Genomic DNA, 19,550 nt, shown 5'->3' on the forward strand with positions numbered 1-19,550 from the left:
CAGGGCCCAGTGCTCTGGGGCTGCTTCCTGACGGCAGGTGGGGGTTTCAAGGCAGGAAAAGGAGCCCCTGTGGGAGGTAATGTCAGAGTCCAGGCAACTCTGATGAGCTCAGAACCCAGACCATCAGGAGTGGCCTCTTCCTGATGGGGGTGTCCTTTGCCCAGAGAAGGGGATTGTGGCCCCACTCCCCATGAGGGCAAGGCTGTCCCAGGGGACATCCCTCACCTTCCCCTCTGAAAGCTCAGGCCCAGCAGAGGCTGGGCAAAGGACTTTGAGGAAGCTGAGTTCAGGTGGTCCACAACAGAGTCCAGGCTTCTTAAGATGATGTCAGAAATACGCCCTTGCATGGTCTGTCTGGCACACAGGTACAGCCGCCGCCCTGGACCCAACACGTCCCTGCTGGTCCCACCCTTACCCGGGAGTGGTTAGTATACCTCTGACCCAATCTTTATCTTCAGCAGACATCTCTCCTGAGTACAGTATCCTCCTACCTACTGGTGATGCTGGTGCCCAGGCACCTCAAACCAAGTTCATCCCGCACTGAACTCAGCATCTGCCCCCACCCTAGTATGCCTCCCCAAACCCCCACTGTTATTTTCCTTTGTCATCCAAGCCAGAAATGGGAGTGGCCCTTTCCTCACCTCCCACATCCTGTCTCTCCCCCAAATACCTCTCGAGCCTCTCCTCCTCCACATGCCCTCTGTCACTGCCCCAGTCCAGCCACCCCATCTCTCACCTGACCACAGTGACATCCTCTTGCCTGCCGTCTAGCTCCCGCCAACCCACTTTCCACAGGGCAGCCAGAGATATCTTTGGAAAATGCCAGCCTGACTGCTCCATTTCGGCGCTTTAAACTCCAACAGCCCTTTTTAAAATACACTTTACTTTTGAAAAGCCTGCTGTGATCTGGCCCCTGTCCACCTGTCTGGCCTCATCTCTCAGCACCACCCCAGCCCCCAGTTCTAGCTCTACTCGCTGACCCCTAACATCCTTACACGGGACTTGGCCTTGGCCTGCGATACCCATGCCCCATGAACTCCCACTCAGCCTTCAAGGCCCAGCTCAAATGTCTCTTCCTCTAGGAGGCCTTCCCCACCCCCAGGGCTGAGCAGGTGGCTCCCTCCCCTGCGCCCTCCCAGAGCATTTCCCATGATGCGTCGCAAAGGCTGTTTACGGGTCTGACATGGGCCTGGCAGAGCTCCTTGAGGACAGAGCCCTGCCTTATTTATTTTCAGTCCACAGAGAGAGGCTCAGAGAATGTGAGAAGGTGGAAGGAGGGAGGGAAGAAGGAAGGAAGGAGGGAGGAAGCAGAAGGAAGGAATGAAGGCAGGAAAGAAGAAAGGAAAGGAGGAATGAACAAGACAAGCAAAGATATTGGAGGACAATTCATTCTTCATCCATCCACTCATCCATTCATTCATTCAACAACTATCTGTTGAGCTCCTAGCAGGAACAGCCCTGCTTGGGGCCCCAAGGACACAACTAGCAAGCTCAGGTGACCGGTGACCTCCTCTCAGCATTTCCAGGTGACTTTGGTGTGTGCCTGTATACGTGTGCTATACATATGTGTGCAAAGCCTTCTGTCTGCAAGGGCTTGCTGCCGGGGCACCTGTCTTCCCTGGGGCCTGGTGCTTTTAGCATCTGTCCCTGGATCCTGTTGCAGCCAGAAATAAGGCTGTAAGCCACGACAAGGCAGGGACGATTCTCGTCAGCTGAGGCCAGAGCTGGCTGCAAGGCACACCCTGCTTGTTGACCGCCGACCGCCTGCACCGACACCGACCACTCAAACTCTCAGCTTCCCAACAGAGGTGTTAATCTTGAGGGTCTGACACTCCCTCTTGCCCACTGTGGTTCCATCTGTCAGGTACTCCTAGGGGAACTCGAGGGGCTGTGGGGAGTGGGCAGAGGAGATGAGCCAATTTCCAGAGCAGAGGAAGAGCTGCATAGGGACATCCAGGGAGTGTGGGGCCTAATGGAAGCCTGGATCCTCAGTGGGGAGGGGAGGGATTCTAAGCTCTGGGTTACAATGGGTTCAATGGGGACGGGGTGGCTAGGATTCAAGACTGGGGGCAGGAAATGGCTCTGCTCAGGACTCCAAGATCTTTAGGCAGTAGACAGGGCACCTGTCTGTAAAATGAGGGATCCTTCCCAATGTCTGTGAATTTCTGTAAGAAGAGTATTTGTTAAGAAACAGATCCAGGGGCCATGAGTGCTAAGTTGTCACAGCTGGAGCACTCTCAACCATCTCATGCTCTCACCCTCACCCCAAGTGCATGCCAGCGTGCTCATGTTTGCATGCAATTTTAGGGGGTCTGTGGATGTCCTAAAGCCCACCTATGGATCCCCACGATCTAGCCTAACCTCTTCATGTGACAGAGGGGACACGGAGACACAGAGTTGGAGACCTACTTGCTCCCAGTGACAGAGGGAGTCAGGCATATCGGTCGGACTGCAGGTTATCCAGCTCAGCGCCCATCGACCTGGGTCCCAGGGTGGGTGTGGGGGGTACAGATGGAGACAGATTGTTTTTCTAAAAGAAGGCGTGTAGAAAAACCTAGAAGCAAAGCAGAGGGGCACAGGAGTGCATAGGCGGCCAGGAGGGCAAGGGGGCAAGTTAGGGAATGTGGACTCGGGGCCTGCAGGGCTTCTCTGGGACTTTGGATCTCATTTGATTTGTAATCTCCTCCAAGATTCCCAGACATGCCATGAGATGCTAACGGGAGAATGGGGGAGGAGGGAGAGAAGGGGCGAAGGCAGAAAAGAGCACGATGTAAGTTAGCTGAAGGATGTGGGAGAGGGGATGGGCGCGATGGTTCTCTCAGCTTCCTTGGACCAGCCTGTGCCCTCAAGCCTCAGAGGACATGAGTCTGGGAACATGAGGGGAGGACCAGCCTTGCAGACCAGCCTAATCACCCAAGACCCCTCTACCCTCTGTCTTAAACCTCCAGCTTCTTTCAGCCTCTGATTAGAGCTTATCTAAGTCAGTGGATGACAACAGTCTGAGACCCCCGCCTCCCCTAACCCTAATGTCCCAGAAGCTAGCTCAGTGAGTGAGTGCTACCCTAGCAACATGGAAGCAGATCTGTGTGACCCTGCATCTCCCTCACCCTCCCTGGACCTCAGCTTCCTCTCTCCAAATCAGACAGCCCTTGCCTGAGACTTTAGGGTGGGCCAAAGCTATTCAGGACTGGGGCTGGGTGGACCAGGGACTAGGAGGTCTTGGGAGGAATGGAGGCAGCCTGGCCCATTTTGGAGAGTCTCTCCTCCACAGGATGATCCCCAAGGAGCAGAACGGACAAGTGATGACTGCCATGGGGGACCTCACTGGACCAGGTAAGGGTGACCCAGCCTTTGTGTGTTCCTCAGAGCCCATCCTTTCTTGGTCCCAGAACACAGCCGCTCAGGCTTGCTGGCCTCGGGCCTGGGCAAACAGATTTGAGCTCCAGGCCAGCCCTGAGGGAGTGTCTGTGGAATCCGCCGCCTGGCCTGGGAAGCTTCCCGAAGCACTGGGAGGGGCCTTCCCCTGATGTCTGCACATCCAAGAGCTGAGTTTGAGTGCCCTAGACTGGGCCCTGGCCCCAGCAAAGTTCTTACCTCAACCCCAGATCGAGTCCAAGCTCCCCACACACTTGCCCTTGTTTGTTGTAACTGGGGGTCTCACTGAACCCCCATGGCAAGAGACAAGGGGTCAGGGGCCAGTACGGCAGAGCAGCAAGGACAGGCTTCCCAATCTGACTCAAACCATCTCACTTAAAAGCCGATTCATCCAATGGATAAATCATCTAAAACACATTTTTATCAACTTTATAAGACCTCTTCCGGAACTCTTGGTGTAATTTTGGAGTCTGTTTATTTGGCCTACTTTAGAGCATTTCAAGTATTTTAAAAACAAATTCAACTAAGTCAGGGCTCTCAGACTTTAGTGTGAGCTGTAGCAGCATGGCATCGTTGGTTAAAAAGGCAGGTTCCCAGCATCCACCCGCAGGGATTCTGATCCAGGGGACCTGGGGAGGGGGCCATGTATTAGCCTTTTAGATTATTACCCAGGTAATTCCAATGCAGGCGGGCAGTAAACCAAGCTCTGAAAAACCCACGTCTAAGGGCAGTGCTGCAGCTTTGCCTCCTTCATAGCTCTAAGAAGGCCTTAATGTCATAGGACTTTATCTGTGAGTTGTACTTGAAAGCTGTTGTGTATGTTCTTGCCTCCCTTTGTTGTTGGTGTTGTTTCTCTTCTTTTTCATTTCACGATTTTTTTCATTTCATGATTTTCATTTCCTGTGTGTTGAAATATGCAAGCTTTGGGAGCTACTGATGCTCTAACTAGAAGAATCAGGCAATGCATTTTCTTTTCTCTTGTCTAAGTAATTAATTAGTTACAGACCCCCCAGATATTGACACACGTCATTTACGCCAGACTAGAAATATATGAATTGTTGACTACTGCTCGGGTATTAATTAAGGACAATTTTGAAACTAAAGAAAAGTAGAAAAGAAAAAAATCTCATGATCTCACCACCAAAAGCTAGCCGTTGTAGAAGAACAATAATAAAACACTAACCGTGACTGAGTGCTAACCACGTCTCAGATACTGTGCTAAGAGCATTTGCACTTTATGTTATCTAACCTCACAAAGACTCTGTAAGTTAAATATGATTATCTCCATTTTGCAGACAAGAAAACTGAGGCTCAGAGAAGCTAGGAAGTCACATATTTAGTAGCTGGTAGAGCTGAGATCTGACCCCAGATCTTTTTGTCTCCCAAAACTGCTACTTTACCACATACTTATATAAATAAAACATTTATTTTATGAAATATTCAGACAAAACAGACATGAATGACTTTGAACGTGAAAGTTCCTCACAACGGAACCATCTGGAGATAACCATTGTTAACAGATTTGTGTAAATTCCTCTTCTGTTCATATATAAACATATTTATATAAAAGCATATACATGTGGGCTAAATACCATACACTGTGTTCTTCATTGTAATTTTTTTTCACTTAGCAGCGCACCACAGACTTCTTTCCACCCTAGTACGACTTATCTCACCATCTTCCCTCCCCTGGCTCCCCCAGAATATAATATGTTATATACATTTATACACACACCCCCTCCCAAGGGTGGTCACGATGAAGGCTCACCCCAGGTTGGGACCCTGAGGAGTAGAGCCTGAGGATTCCTGGACAGGTGACTTATTGAGGTCTCGCTCCCAGGAGAAGGGAAGTGACAGAAGCAGGATTGGGCAGAGGTAATTGCTCAGTAAGGATGTGAGCCCCAGAGCATGAACTGATTGCCCCACAGAATTCATCCCATCTTCCACAAGGGGGCCGTGGCAGCCTCTACTCACCGGGGCAGTTCTCTGCAGAAGGTGGCCAGTTGTGAGCTGTTAGTCACTGATAAAGAGTGTCTGGGCAGCATCCACCACAAGGCTGAGCCCCGGTTTTCACAAGTTGAAACCTCACTGCAGTAAACATCCTTGTACGTCCATCTTCAGACATGTTTATTCAACTTTTCTCCCCAAGAGTGAATGCCTAGAAATTGAATTGCTTAGTCAAATAGCTTTTTATTGATAGTTTTAAAAAATATGTGTGTGTATATATATATATATATATATATACTGAGCTCAGTTCATCTGACTAGTATTTGAGAATATGTTGCCAGCGGACTTCTATTATGTATTTAGGTATAAATAGTCTTTCACATTTTTAAGTATGCAGTACATTTTCTTGTGAAAAGACAAAAACAGTGCAAACAATTTGCAGCCCTCCTCCTTCTTATGTCCCATGAGCGGGCACTGCTAATATCTGGCATGTCTCCCTGCAGATCTTTCAATGTATGCATAAACATATACCCATCTTTTAAAATACATGGGTGGGATCTTAGAATGCAGATTCTTCTGAAGTTTACTTTTCCCCCCTCTTAATCTACAGTGGGTTTCTTTCTCTTCCTCTTGTAGAAGGTGCTCTCTCTGTATTTGCTGAAAGAAAACACGAGCCTCCTTTTTTTTTTTTTTTTTTTTTAAGGCTGTTTAGGATTCCATTGAAAGGAATGAAGTCACAGCACCTGAACGGCCCTCAGTGCTGCTGGTAACCACATCCATCTCCCTGACCCATTCACTCGCCCCTACTGTTCTCTGAGACAGTTTGAGCAACCTTTCTTCTCAAACCTCCAGTACCTCCCCCACCTTCAGTCTCAGCTAATGACCTTGCTTCTTATTTCACTGAGGAAAGTAAAGTGTCTAAAAGAGAACTTCTGCAGCTCCCTCCACCACATCTGTCCACGTGTTTGCATCTATGTCCCTGTTCTCAGTTTTCCTTCCTGATGTGATCGGTGCACTCTCCCGGCACCTGTCAGAAGCTAACCCCTCCAGTTGGGCAGCGGACCCCCTCTCTCCTCTCTCTCTTGCTCAAGGACATCCCTTCAGTAATCCTCCCCTCTCTCTGTTGCACTGTCAGATTTTCTCATCCGCTAACACACATGCTATTGTTTCTCCCTCTTTAAAAATAAACAAACCCCTCTTGCTCCCACAACTGCCTCCAGCCACGCTCCTTCAGAGCACAGCTCCTCAAAACAGCTCTTTACCTTCTTCCTCTCCTTTTCTCCTTTTAACATTAAGCAACTTCCACACACACACAGAAGTAGAGATTTCAAATCCCCACGGCCCCCCTTTTTTCCCTGGAGTCCAGAGCAAATCCCAAAGAGCATGTCATTTCATGTCTCAAATATTTCACAATGCATCAAAAAGTAACAAAAAGGACACTCCCTTACAGGCCACAAAGATATTAGCACAATGAACAAAGTTAGCAATATTGATTTAATACTATCTGATAACCAGTCCCTTAGTCAACTGTCTCCGATTTTCTAGTTTGTTAATGAGGATCCACGAACAATAAGAGCCACTTTTTAATTGACGTAACAATGGCTGATAACATAATAGTTTCATATATAAAACATATGTTTCTATTTCCCCATTCACCACAGCGTGCTTGCCACCAAAAGGCTGGTTTCTGCCCATCACCACACAGTTGATCCCTTTACCCACTTACCCGTCCCCTGCACCCCTACTCCCTTCTAGTAACCACTCCTCTGTTCTCTGCAAATACGTTTGTTTTTGTTTGCTTTGTTCATTTATTTTTTGATTATTTGTTTGTTTGTTTTTATATTCCACATGTGAGCAAAATCATATGGTACTTGTCTTTCTCTGTCTGACTTCACTTAGTTTAATACCCTCAAGAGCCATTGTTTTTCTTTGTCTCTTAAATCTCGCCTTAATTCTAAAATACTTACCCCCACCCATTTTTCCATTTCATTTACTCTTTTGAAGAAACCAAGACAGCTGCCCTACAGAATGTCCCGCATCCTAGATTTGGCTCATTGCTTCCTCGTGCTGTGGTTAAGCTGTTCCTCTGTCCCTTTTCTCTTGAACCCTTTCCAATAAGGCTTTCACAGCCAAATACCTCACAGGAACTGCTTTTGTGGAGATAACCAATAATAACACCATGTTACTAAATATAATGGCCAATTCTCAGCTCTCATCTTACTTGATGTATCAGCAACCTTTGACTCCGCTGATGAGTCCAACTCCCCTGAAGTGCTTTCATCGCTTGGTTCTAGGACACCACACTCCTGAGATTTCCTCCTACCTGGCTGGGTGCTTCTTCCCAGGCTCCAGGGCTGATACCTCGTTTCCTTGGTCTACACGTTGGAGGCCCCAGGGCTCAATCGTTCAATCTCTTTATCCATCCTCATTTCCTTGGTGATCTCACCCAGCCTCCAGGCTCAAAATACCATTTATAGAGCTGGAATATGAACCTATGTGTATGTGATCGTAGAGATGACAACTCTGGCCGTGCTGCCCGGAGGTGCTCCCTCCTACCAACACCCACACCATTTGTCATTCCTTTCTTCCAAAAGGCTTCCCGTTTTGAGCCAACAGAAAAGGATGCATTTTGCTGGTGGGGAAAGCACAAAGGATGGGCCCCCAAGCTACCGAGGACAGTCATCATTCCTGGAAACCCTCTACATGGCTATAATGACTGGTCCTAACTACAAGAAAAGTAATAAATGTAAGCGTCTTCATTAAAAAACAACAGCAAATGCCATTTGTCCTCTTGAGATGCCTCAATGTCTATGTCCAGGTCAGTCTTCTCCCGTGAACACTAGACTCACAGCTCCCTCTTTGGCACCTCCACTTGGATGCCTGTAAGGCTCTTCAAACCTTATGCCCAGTTTTGGAGACAATTAGGGGAGTTTGAATGTAGACTAGGCATTATATAAAACAAATCCATTCACTTGGAAAGGTAGACATCTTTAGATGATAAAAGCAAGTGACAAAGTATCTATGCTATGATTCCATTTTGGTTAAAAACTCACATATGAATATATAGTCACTGGAAAAGATATGAAAGGCTAAATAAACACTGAGGTGTTCACAGGTGTTCTACTGGGTGGTAGAAAATGGCATTTTCTTTTTCTCATACGTCTATATTTTCTAACTTTCTTCAATATGACGTTTTTATAATAATAAAAGGCTATTTCAAAATGAAAAGAAAAAGTGTCTAGGACTTCATGCCTGGTTTTTCCCCACTCCTACTCCTCCAGCCTTCCCATGTCAGGGAGCAGCTGCTCCATCCTCCTCGTGGCTCGGGCCAGAAGCCCTGCTGTCACCCTCCATTCCCATGGCCTGCCTTTAAAAGATATCTACAACCTGAACATATCTCACTAGTTTCACCCCTGCGGGCAAAGAGCTGCACGGGAAGTGCCTGGAATCAATACAACTGGCCAAAGAATATCTGAAATGATGCTCAATTTCACTGAGCATCAAATACGTGCAAATTAAACTTGGGGATGTCATTTCTGCCCATTGAGTAGACAAAGATTCCACCCCATGTCGGCAAGTATGGGGAGAAATCGGCATTCTCATACAGAACGGGTGGAGCTGTGAGGAGGTCCTCTTAAGAGGCAGCAGCCCGAGCTCGCTGAGGGTTTGGTAGTTAAGAGCTCACTCTGGCCTCTCCTGGCAGTCCCGGTGCTGGACCTGGGCAAGAAGCTGAGCGTGCCCCAGGACCTGATGATGGAGGAGCTATCACTGCGTAACAACCGAGGATCCCTCCTCTTCCAGAAGAGACAGCGCCGTGTGCAGAAATTCACCTTTGAGTTTACAGCCAGCCAGCGGGCGGTGAGTAAGCCCACATTGTGCTCACAGGCAACTGAGGCCCAGAGAGGGCCCCTCGTTAGCCTAGAGCTAAACAGCCAGGTGAGGACCTCTGGCCCCTCTGGGGGTCCCTCAAATCCCAGCCGGGGCAAGCTGTGATGTTGCCATCAGACTGACCCCTACCTTTCTGTGTGATCCTAGAAAAGGGTTAGCTCTTTAGGCATCTCTCCCCAGATACAAAATATAAAGTGGACTGGGCCGGATGAGCCTTGGAGTGAAGGGACTCTGGCTTCTACAAAAAGTGCAGAACAGTCAGGTGCTCAGGACTGAATCTGCAGCAAGCAGGATTTAGATTGGACCTAAGCTTGATCTAAGAGAGAAAATGCAGGACCCTTCTCTTCTTCCCACTGGAAGAATCAAAGGCCATGAGACAGTCTGCTGGTAGAGAAAGGAGGCAAGAGTGGTTTGCTCCCAGGCTTCAAAAAGGCGGCAGGCAGTCTGAGGCACTTCTAATGAACTCAAGGGCCTTTCATCCTACTTCACTCAATTTCTGGTGAGACGGGAGGGGATGAGAGGGAGCGATGTGGCAGAATAATAAAGATGACCAAACACCTACTTTTGCTACGTGCCTTAGGACAGTGCTAGCTAAGCATTTTACATGTATCATCTCATTTAATGATCATAGAGTGATACCATTATCATCATCTCTATTTTACAGAGAAGGAAACTGAGGTTCAGAGAAATTAAGCATATACCCAGGGTCAATATTATAATAGCAAGCTAACACATATAAGAGCACGTCTCTGTTCCAGGCACTGGGTTTAGTGCTTTACACTATGAATTCATCCCCCCAGCATCCCTGGGAAGTGCGCTCTAGGATTATGCCCCCACCACTGCCCACTTTTTAGTGGAGGGAGAACTCTGGACCCTTGTCCTGCTGAGCCTCCCTGTGGTTTATTTCTCCCCCTACAGACAGTGGCTGGAAGCACCAAGGGAAAAGTGACCGGAACAGCAGAGCCTGGGATGGTGAGCATAGAGGGAGACCCCACAGGTGGGGAAGCCATGGGGAAGGGGCGAGACAGCTCAGCTTCCTCAGCCCACTGCCTCTGAGCTCCTGCCCCTGTGCCCAGGTTGCCAACAGCCCTGAGGGGCAGAACTACCGCTCTGAGCTCCACATCTTCCCGTCCTCACCAGGGGGCACTGAGGATGCCCAGTCTGCAGCCTTTCGGGTGGAGAGCGCCCACAGCCCCAGCGCCCTGGCGCCAGGTGAGTGGCCTCCCCCCATCCCAGGACCAGGACTGTGGGACTGGAGTGAGGATGTGCTCCGTGGCAGGGCAGGAAGGATACCCAGTGAGCGTCTAGCTCACCTCTTTCCCAACACACACTCACACACGCACCACTCCGCATACCCAACAGAAGCCCAGAGAGGTGCAGCAATGCAGCCAAGGTCACACAGCAAGCCAGAATCCAAACCAAACTACAGTCTGCACCCCAACTCATGATTCCCCTGCCCTAGTCCTTGTCTCCAGGGAACAACTTTGGCATCACATTCCAGCCCCTCCCCCTACTCCCCCTTTCTATCTCTTGACTTCAGACCCCTAGACAGTGTCTGTGGGGTGGGGAGTGGCGCCGAGCGAGTAAGGAACCCAGGCTCCCTGCTCCACCCCTAGGCTATGCTGAGCCACTGAAGGGCGTCCCACCTGAGAAGTTCAACCACACAGCTATCCCCAAGGGCTACCGCTGCCCGTGGCAGGAGTTCATCAGCTACCGGGACTACCAGCACGAGGGCTGCAGTCACACCCCTCAACCTGATGCAGTATCGAAATTTCAACAAGTAAGGGGCGGCAGGCTTGGGGAGGGTCCTGGAGGGAGGATGGGCCAGGAGCCGGCCACAAGCACTGCAGGTGGTTTCTACTTGCCAGGCTCTGTCCTAATGTCCTATATGTTTATTGAGCTCTTGCTGAAACTCAGTAGAACTCTCCCCTTAGCACATAGTTGGTGCTCAATAAGTGTAAAGGAATGAATGGGTGAATGTGGCACCCATCTTGTTGGATCCTCCCCCTACAACAGGGTGGGGCAGGTGCTACAATTTTTCCTATTCTGTCATGAAGAGTATTATCCACAATCTGCCCCCAAATCACAAAGCAAGGAAGCAGCGACAAGGCGGGGATGCAAGTCTAAGTTTGTTCAACGCCAGAGCCCAGTTTCTTGTTTTGCATCACTGCTGTGTGCCACCTCCTCGATGTGCGCATCCTTCGAGGTGCGGGTCCTGCCCTGGATGAGGGCCGCAGGTCTATCAGTCCTAGGCCAGCTCAGCCTTTTCCCCACTTTGATCAATGGTCTGGAAGAGGCCTGGAAAGTGGCCTTGAGGCTGTACCACTGTGGGGAGTGAAACACTGAACACCAGAAGTGAGAGCCACAGAGCAGTGGCTCATAGTGTTTAGAATGTGGGGCCTCGACAAGAGCTTAATACCATCTCTGCAGCTGGCTGTGTGATTGTTGGCAAGTGACCGAACCTTGCTGGGCCTCCATTTCCCCACCTGTAAAATGAGACTATTATAGTAGCTAGTTCATAAGATGGTTGTGAGGCTGGCATGAGACACCAAAGGCAAAGTTTCTAGCAAGTGATAAGTTCTCAATAAATGGTAGCCATCACTATTCTTATTCTTATTCTTATTCTTATTATTATTATATTTACAGGTTGAAATGATGGCTGGAAAAGCCAAGAGGGGAGAACCTGAAAGGGATGACTTTAGCATTCTGCTCTGGGGGCCTGAATTATAGCAGTCAAGGCAGGAGCTTGGCACTGGAGGAAGGGCCTGGGCTGAGGGATGCGTTTCAACTGCAATTGGCTTCCTCTGTCTGATGCTATTTCTGAAAAATGCTCCTCTGGCTTGGGCTGCATTAAGTGAGAACGAGGAGGGTCTGCAGAGAGGAGGCCACAGTCCAGCTCTTCTGGCCCCTGCTCAGACCACACGTGGAGGCTGTCTGTCTGACAAAGGCAGACAGATGGGCTCCAGAGTCTGGCTAGGCCTGGAGAGCAGGCCCTCTGAGGGAGGGCTGAAGGAACTGGCGGTGCTGAGCCTTGAGAAGTGACTGCTCGGGAGGGCTGGGACTGCCCTCAAACAGCTGATAGCCAGGGAGGACCCTGACGGGGAAGAACTGGGCCCAACAGGCACTGTGCAACCATGAGCCACTGGCAGACATTGCGGGGTTTCCTGCCAGGCAGGACTGTGCTGTCGCTCCTTCTGGGGCCCTTGGCCATGTCTGTCCAGCTATTTAAAACCCTCAGCAGACATTCAGTACTGGTAGCCAGCTTCCAGGCTGGCCAGTGCAGCTCACAGCTCCTCCATCTCACACCTCAGCTATGACAGGCCGAGGCACGTTCCCACCAACAGCAGGAGGGTCTTAGGGAGCCCCGAGCCCAGGACCCTCCTGGGACAGAAAAGGCAACTGAGGCAAAGAAAGGAGAAACAGCAGTGTTGGTGGCCAAGCCCTGTTCAGGATCCAGGGCTCTGGGCTCCCTGTCAAGGGCCCAACTGTGAAGCCTGCTCGACTTGGAAACTGCCCAGCCTGTTCCTGCGGGGCCTGGCTGTCGCCACCACAGCTGGGGTGGTCCAGGCAGAAACACTGTCCTGGCTGGAACCCAGGCTCTGGCCCAAGGTTTGCCTTTCTACCCTGGGGCAGGCATTCCCCTCTTTCCATTGGTCCCAGGCTACAGGGAAAACGCTACATGAGCAATGCTTCTTATTTTCTTAAAATTAAAAACTAAGTAAAAAATCATGTACTTACATTCTCTTAAAAAAAATAAAACCTAGGCAACTGCAAATAAAGATAGGTTCCCTTTGTTCCCCATCCTCCAATCCCAGCTCCCTTCCTAAAGGTAACACTGTTGTTAGGTTAGTGTGTATGTTTCCAGAACATTCTCTACAAGGGAACATTTTCTGTGTGGCATTGTTTAGTGTGTGTGTGTTTTAACGCTTTGTATTTGCTTGATTTTTTTCACTCAACATTATGTTTTTGAAATCTCTTTTTAATATATAGAGCTCTTTCCCTTCCTTTTAAGCTGCTGTATAGTACTCCACCATGTGAAGCTATGACATATCTCTTATCCATTCCTCTGCCAATGGACATATGGCTTGTTTCTGGTTTGTCACTAGCCACTGCTCATATCTGCTTCCTTACATAAGAGCATGTACCTCCCTAAGCCACAGGCTTGCAGGTGGAGTTGCTGGTTGATAGAATTTGCACATTTGCAGGTTTAAAAGATCCTGCCAAATTGTCCTCCAAGGTAGCAGCCCTAATTTACCCTCCAACCAGCAGTATATGAACGACACTTTGCCCTACCACCTCACTAACTTTTGCCCCATTACCAAATTATTTCTTCTTGCCAGTCTCATGGGTAAGAAATGGCATGTCTTTGTTGTAATCTATATTCCTTGATTCTCAGAGTCCTTTCTCATCGTCCCTTCTCTCTCCAGTTTGTGATATATTGTTCTAAGGGGAAGTGACAAGCGGAAGGAAAAATCTTATTCCAATTCCACTCCCATCTGGACCTACCTGACTTAGGGCGAGTCTAGAGTGTTGCCTAAAACAAGCCAATTCTAACTCTGAAAACGTCACTCCTATTTTTAAGCAACAAGCCACCCTGAGTAGGGGCAGACTTGGGAATATGCAGAGCTGCAGAAACCTGTTAAAGATAGCACAAAATTTGCTGAATAGCAGGGGAAACTGAGGCCAGAGAGAAGCAGGGAGGGGGCTGTACATGATGGCCCACATGCCAGTGTTCTGCCCTCCCTGTCTCACACAGCCCCCCTCTCCTGCTGCTTTTCTCTCCCCAGGACCCCCGTGCCCTTTGGAGGACTCCTGGTGGGGGAAGCCACTCCGAGGGCAGGTACCCCCTTCGTCCCAGAGCTCACCAGTGGCTTGGAACTCCTCCGCCTCAGACCCAGCTTCAACAGAGTGGCCCAGGGCTGGGTCCGCAGCCTCCCAGAGTCCGAGGAGCTGTAGCCCCAGCTTGAATCTTCAATCCCCCATCCCAGAGTTTGAGTAACATCTGGAGCCAAGACTTGTGGACAGGACTTCACAGTTTACAAAGGGCCATCACACACAAAACCTTCTTGCACATCGCCTCGACGGTCCCAAAGTTCGGTAGTCCCCAAATGTGGTATGCTTCACAATTACCTGAGAGTGTTGTTTCTAATACAGATTTCTGGCCTGTTCCAGACTTGCAGCATCAGACTCTCCTGGGCTGGGAAGTCTCTACTTAGTAACTAGTACTCCCAGGTGATTCGAGTAAAACTTGCCCCCGGTTCGTATCTTTAGGAATCCAGACCACCAATGACTTCACGTCCATGCGTCCACTGTTCCCTGCTCCTGTGCTCCATCTCACACTCCCCCAATAACAGGAGGCTCATTAGCCGCCCACTGACCTGTGAATCACTCTGAGAATTAGAAAGTTTTTCCTTTTACTGAGACACAAGTGGTCTTTATCTAGTCATGCCGTTAACATTTACTAAGCACTTACTGTGTGCTAGACACTGTGCCAGCCCAGGGAGAGTGTGTTGGGGCCTGGGGAGGAAAAGACAGATTTGTAAAGGAGTAAATCATCTAAGATTTCCCTAAAGTGTGCTAACTGATGACTGAGGAACAGAGCTCCATGAAGCAGAGGAGGGAGTGTCTAACCCTGGTGGCGGAGGCGGGGGCGGGGTGGGGGGGAGCAGGTTCTGAGAAGCTTCCCAGAGCATCTGAGTGGACCTCAGAGGAAGAGAGACAGTCCCTCAAGGCAAGAGGGTGCGAGGGGGAGGGCATTCCTGGCAAGTGGACCGCTTGTGCAAAGGTGTGGAACTGACATGGGTACAGGTGTTCTGGAGAAGTGGGGGCGATGTCAGAGGAGTCGGGGACTCCTTAGAGGGCCAGAGTCGGGTGCGCTGCACTAGGGAAATGGGGAGGTTCCTAGGCTGGGGAGTGAGGGGTCTCGCTGGTTGCTGTGTGGGGCACGGATTGGAGAGGCGTAAGGAGGGAAGCCAGGAATCCTTCAGGGAACAAGGCCTGAACTGGAGAGGCGGCTGTGGGGTTGGAAAGAAGGGGTACCCCAACACCTTACAGGACAAGTGCAGAGTGGGGTGCTGACAAGGACAAATCCTCTCCACCCCCTTCCACTCACCATTCAGAGCAGGCCCCAGGGCAGATCTCATCCTAGTCGTCACCAGGAGTAGCTCCGCGTCTGCCTGGCTCACTGGGGAGAGAAAGCAATGCGCTTCAGGTGGTGATGATGATGCTGGTGGCTGCTTTCTTTCTATTGGGCGCCTCAGTGCGTGGGCTGGCGGTAGGTCCTCTGCATATCCTATTTCTAATTCGCAGTACAAACTGGAGACAAAGTTACCTTCCTGTTTTACAGGCGTGGATACCCAGGCTCAAGAGGGGCAAGTGACTTGTCCCGGGACAGAGCCAAACTGGGAATCTATCTGATTCCAGTAGATATTTCTCATCACCCTGCTGGGCGGCCAAGCCACTGCCCATTCACTCTGGAATCACCTAACCATGGTGCCTTACTCTAGAGTTTAGAGGTGAAGAGTGCAGGCTGAGGGGTCAGACTGGATGCGGAGGGTTCTGAGGGCTGCTGCTGGCTGTGTGAACTCAAGCAAGTCGCTTCTCACCTGTGGGCCTCTGTTTCTCCACCTGTAACATGAGCACAAGAATAGAAGCCCCTGCATAGAGTTTCGTGAGCATAGTGATGGATGCGTAATAAGCAATCATTATCAGATTTCATGCAACTGCTGCCCGGGGCTGGGTAAGAGGTTCTTGCAGTGAATGCAGCTTGAGAAGAAGGCTCATGCAAATGTCACTGCGGGTGAGTAAAGCTGAAACCTGAAGGAAAGCTTCTGATCACGGTAGGGCTCCACTTGGACATGACTTACCTCCTTCGCCAGCTGCCTCCCTCTGCCTCCTCTGGGGAAGATGAGAAGGTCAGGAATCCAGCTGCCAGGGTGCATGGGATAGTGGCTGCATTTTCCTTTTGCTCTGGAGTTTCGCTGTGCCCCACACAGACTCAAGGGGCCAGCAGCCTGACTCTTATATTTGCTTGCAACTGATGTGCTGTCTTAATTTGAGGGCTGCCACTTAAAGTTATGTTTCCATATGCCGAAAGTCAAACATTCAAGTGTCTGGAACCCAGAAGAGAGGATCTGGATTGCCTTGGGTTGGCTCTGCTGTGCTCTGGAGGGTAATGGCAGCCACCAGGTACAGCAGAGGAGAGCCTGATGGGGAGTCTGCTGCACCCCAAAGCTAATTCTCATTCCTTTCTTCTTCGGATGTGACTTTCGCCAATGTTGTTTTTTTTTTTTTTTTAAATGCTTATTGTAAAAATAAATAAACGAAGATGTAAAATGTGAAGGTATCTGCCCACAAAGCTCCTCCCCTGCACGTACATAGACCTTCCACCCTCCGGCATTCTGCCCATTCCCACATGCCAGAGGCAACTGCTGGGAATGTTTTGGTCCCTCTAGAATTTTAGACTTATCTGAATAAATACATACACATGTATAGATGCGTAAGTACAAAGATATGCCTTTCTTTTAATGCTACGATATTTGTTTTTCTGTATTTTGCTTCTTTATTCAACAAGTAGAATTTGGATCCTGAAAAAGGAGGTCATTAACTTTTCATTTGGGAGTCTAGCAAGCCCTTCATGTAAACACTATACTTCTGCTGTTTTTGTTCTTTATATAAATGAAATCATACAGTAATATGGAAATGAAAAGGGCTGAGAATAGCCCAGACACTGGGAAACCTGACATGAGACATGAAAGGACTACAGTTACATGCAACAATACAGATGCATCTCAGAAACAAAATGGTGATCAAAGGAAGACAGATATACAAATATGTGTTTATTGATGCAACGAGGTGTTTCATACAGAAGTCAGTATAGTGGTAACTTAGGAGGAAAGAAAGGTTTGTGATTGTGAAGGGACAGAATAAAATGCTTCTGAGGAAAGCTGGACAATCTGTTTCTAGATCTGAGTGACTGTTACATACATATTCACTTTAAAATATTTAGTTTAGTTGTACATCTGTGTTTATGCACTTTTATGTACCTGTTACATTTTACCAAAATAATATCTCCTTTAAAAAAGTTAATGGACAGATTAGTAGAGTGGATCAGATGTACTGAAGAAAGAATTAGTGAACTAAAAGTGCCCACATGCATCACAGAGAGGTAAAGGGAAGGAAAATAGGGAGAGAAATGAAAAGACATGACAAATAAAAGGAAAGTAAGTGTCCAACAGTACTAACAGGAGTTCCAGAAGGAGTTTAAAATGACTTGGGATTTTCCAGATTTGATAAAAGACATAAATTCACACAATCCTCACCCTGTCATGAGAAGGACAAATTAAAGCCACACTGAAGAATCACTGTAGTGAAATGGCAGAACTCCACAGTCACAGAGGTATTTCAAAGGCACCCAGAAAAAAAGGTTAGATTACCTACAAAAGAACAACACTTAGAATGACAGTAATAATGGAAAAATACCTTCAGGAAGTGAGGGCAAAATAAATTAATTTTCAGACAAATAAATATGACGAGAGCTTTCACTAACCCCTGAAAGAACTACAAAAGAACATGCTTTGCGAAAGATCAACAAAGAAAGTACAAAATCTAAGAAGAAATGGTGACCAGAGAAATCAACTCAAAAGACATCAGGAAGGGTGAAAAAGAAGCCAAAAAGAGGCACATAAAATAAAGGGGTATAAATACATTTAAATATATCAGGTATCACAATCAATGCAAATGCATGAGACTCACCAGTTTAAAGACAGAAACTCACACATTGGATAAAAAGTAACTCCAGCTCTGTGCTGTTCACAAAGCAGCACGCCTAAAAATATGACACAAAAGTGAAATAAAGAAATGGAAAAGGATAAACCAGTTAAATCCTATCCCAAAGAAATGTGTGCTAGCCATATTAACATCAAAGGAGACTTTCTGGCAAAAAAAAATTCTGTGATAAATATCCTTATATCATAATAAACTCATTATCACAGGGGAAGATTTAACACAATTCTTTCAATTGTTGATTGGTTATCAGACAAATAATGAATAAGGATATAGAAAATTTAAACAATCAAGTGAAAATGGAGAATTCTGCACCACCAAATTAGACAATATTCATCTTCAACTACCTGTGAAACACTTTTAAAAATGAACACACAAAATTAAAGACCTTTGTGCATCCCCCAAGGTTCATAGCAGCACTATTTACAATAGCCAAGACATGGAAACAGCCTAAGTGTCCATCAACAGATGACTGGATAAAGAAGATGTGGTATATTTATACAATGGAATACTATTCAGCCATGAAAACCGACAACATAATGCCATTTGCAGCAACATGGATGCTCCTGGAGAATGTCATTCTAAGTGAAGTAAGCCAGAAAGAGAAAGAAAAATACCATATGAGATCGCTCATATGTGGAATGTAAAAAAAAACAGAACAGAAACAGACTCATACACATAGAATACAAACTTGTGGTTGCCTAGGGGGTGGGGAGTGGGAAGGGACAGACTGGGATTTCAAAATGTCGAATAAATAAACAAGATTATACTGTATAGCACAGGGAAATATATACAAAATCTTGTGGTAGCTCACAGTGAAAAAAAAAATGGGACAATGAATATACATATGTTCATGTATAACTGAAAAATTGTGCTCTACACTGGAATTTGACACAAAATTGTAAAATGACTGCAACTCAAAAAAAATGTTAAAGAAACAAAAAACCTTGTGCATCAAAAAATACTACCAAGAGAGTGAAAAGACAACCCATGGGAGATTGTAACTCAAATAATAAAGTAAATATTCATGAATTCAGTGACATAAACAAATGATTGAATAAACAAATAAATAGGGGAGGGGCAAATCTTCCTTACAGAAGACTTCCAAATAATAAATGTAGATACTGCTCCTTTCAGGAAGTGGAGTTTAATTCCTCTCCTATTGATTATAGACTGGATTTAAGGATTCGCTTCCAAAGAATAAAGCATAGGAAGGCAAAATAGTAACTTTACAAAGACACCACCTTAACCAAATGATCAAGGTTAACATCATGAGTGAATTAAAATTCCTCATATAAAGTGATGAGAAGGGCACTCCCCCTTGTGGTATTTTCACCAAATCCATAACCCCGTCTAAACAGGGATTAAAAGAAAAAGTTTAAACAGAAAGAACATCAGACAAATACAAATTGAGAGAGATTCTACAAAATATCTGACCAGTCCTCTTCAAACATATCAAGATCATGAAAAACAAGGAAAGACTGAGAAATTGTCAGACTGGAGGAGTCTGAGACGACACAACAACTAAATGTAACGTGGTCGCCTGGATGGAATAC

The 19,550-nt window shown here is 47.5% G+C and overlaps 1 protein-coding gene across 1 annotated transcript; it reads left to right on the forward strand.

The window, feature by feature from the left end:
* The first annotated feature begins 1,224 nt into the window (after window positions 1-1,224).
* MYOZ3 (myozenin 3) lies at window positions 1,225-16,703 on the forward strand. Its single transcript, XM_014567364.2, is given in 8 exon segments — window positions 1,225-1,526; window positions 3,272-3,333; window positions 9,026-9,180; window positions 10,129-10,182; window positions 10,287-10,422; window positions 10,827-10,969; window positions 10,971-10,990; window positions 13,998-16,703. Coding segments are annotated over 7 exon segments (738 nt in total). The 5' UTR covers window positions 1,225-1,526; window position 3,272; the 3' UTR covers window positions 14,167-16,703.
* Window positions 16,704-19,550: the final 2,847 nt, after the last annotated feature.

This window comes from Camelus ferus, chromosome 3 (assembly GCF_009834535.1).
Source record: "Camelus ferus isolate YT-003-E chromosome 3, BCGSAC_Cfer_1.0, whole genome shotgun sequence".
NCBI lineage: Eukaryota > Metazoa > Chordata > Mammalia > Artiodactyla > Camelidae > Camelus > Camelus ferus.